This window comes from Nannochloropsis gaditana, assembly GCF_000240725.1.
Source record: "Nannochloropsis gaditana CCMP526 unplaced genomic scaffold scaffold493, whole genome shotgun sequence".
NCBI classification, from domain to species: Eukaryota; class Eustigmatophyceae; order Eustigmatales; family Monodopsidaceae; genus Microchloropsis; species Microchloropsis gaditana.
The window spans coordinates 5626-6463 of NW_005803460.1; the positions used below are offsets into that span (position 1 = coordinate 5626).

Consider the following 838-nt stretch of genomic DNA (forward strand, 5'->3'; position numbering starts at 1 on the left):
GGGAGGTGGCGGCTCGGGAGCTCCGGCGGAAGGACAAGCGCGTCCGACGTGCCTGTATGTATTGCCACGGGAAGAAACTGTCGTGTTCCTTCCACAGGCCTTGCGACCGTTGCTACGCATTGAAACAGAACTGCGTGGAATACGTGCCAAAACAGCGGACTTTAGACTCCACGGGGAACGTCTACTGCCCGCCCGCCCCAGGTCCTGCCGCCAGGGCGAAGAGCGAGGATGGGTGGGGCGCGGAACAAGACGGGGTCTTCGGGAAGGAGAGGAAGGAGTCTTTACCCTCTCGGACCAGTAGCCCCTCCCTCTCTACCTCTGGCAGCACCTACGGGATCGCCCCGCCCCCGGCCTCTGCCAGCGCGGCGAAAAATGTGGGAGGCCCCATCTTGTCCATGTCCTCGCATTCTTGGTCGCATGTGGGGGATAACAGCGGGGTAGGAGGCGGGAGGAGTGGTGTCAGCGAGGCCGGGACTCGGGCGAACAGCAGCGGGAACCAGAGCAGCGGGTCGAAACGGAGGCGCAAGGGGGTCGAAGGGGGCCGTTTCCAGCGGGAAGAAAGCGTCGCGGGCGGCAGAAGGGGAAAGCAGGGCCAGGACGACACGGGAAGTGGGACCGGCCTGGGAGCAAACGAGGCTGAGGAAGCAAGGGGGCGCACAGACCTGGTCATCTCCCCCCCCTCCTCCGCTTCCTCCGCCCCGTCCTGCCCGAACCCCCACCTCCTCTCCCTCTCCCCCCCCAGTGGCCTCATTCCAGCCGCCACCATGTTCCCTGCCTGTTCACCGCGCACCGCAGCGCCGGCGGTGGGGGCGGCGGCGGCGGGAGCGGCGGCGGCGGG

At 67.3% G+C, this 838-nt stretch overlaps 1 protein-coding gene across 1 annotated transcript in view; it reads left to right on the plus strand.

The window, feature by feature from the left end:
• Window positions 1–838, plus strand: part of NGA_0227900 (phytanoyl- dioxygenase domain-containing 1-like protein) — a gene marked incomplete at its 3' end in the record, with an annotated part of 3783 nt that overhangs the window by 1924 nt on the left and 1021 nt on the right. The window contains exon 4 of the mRNA XM_005854476.1: window positions 129–803. Within this exon, the coding sequence (XP_005854538.1) occupies window positions 129–803 (675 nt within the window). The remainder of the gene's footprint in view (window positions 1–128; window positions 804–838) is intronic.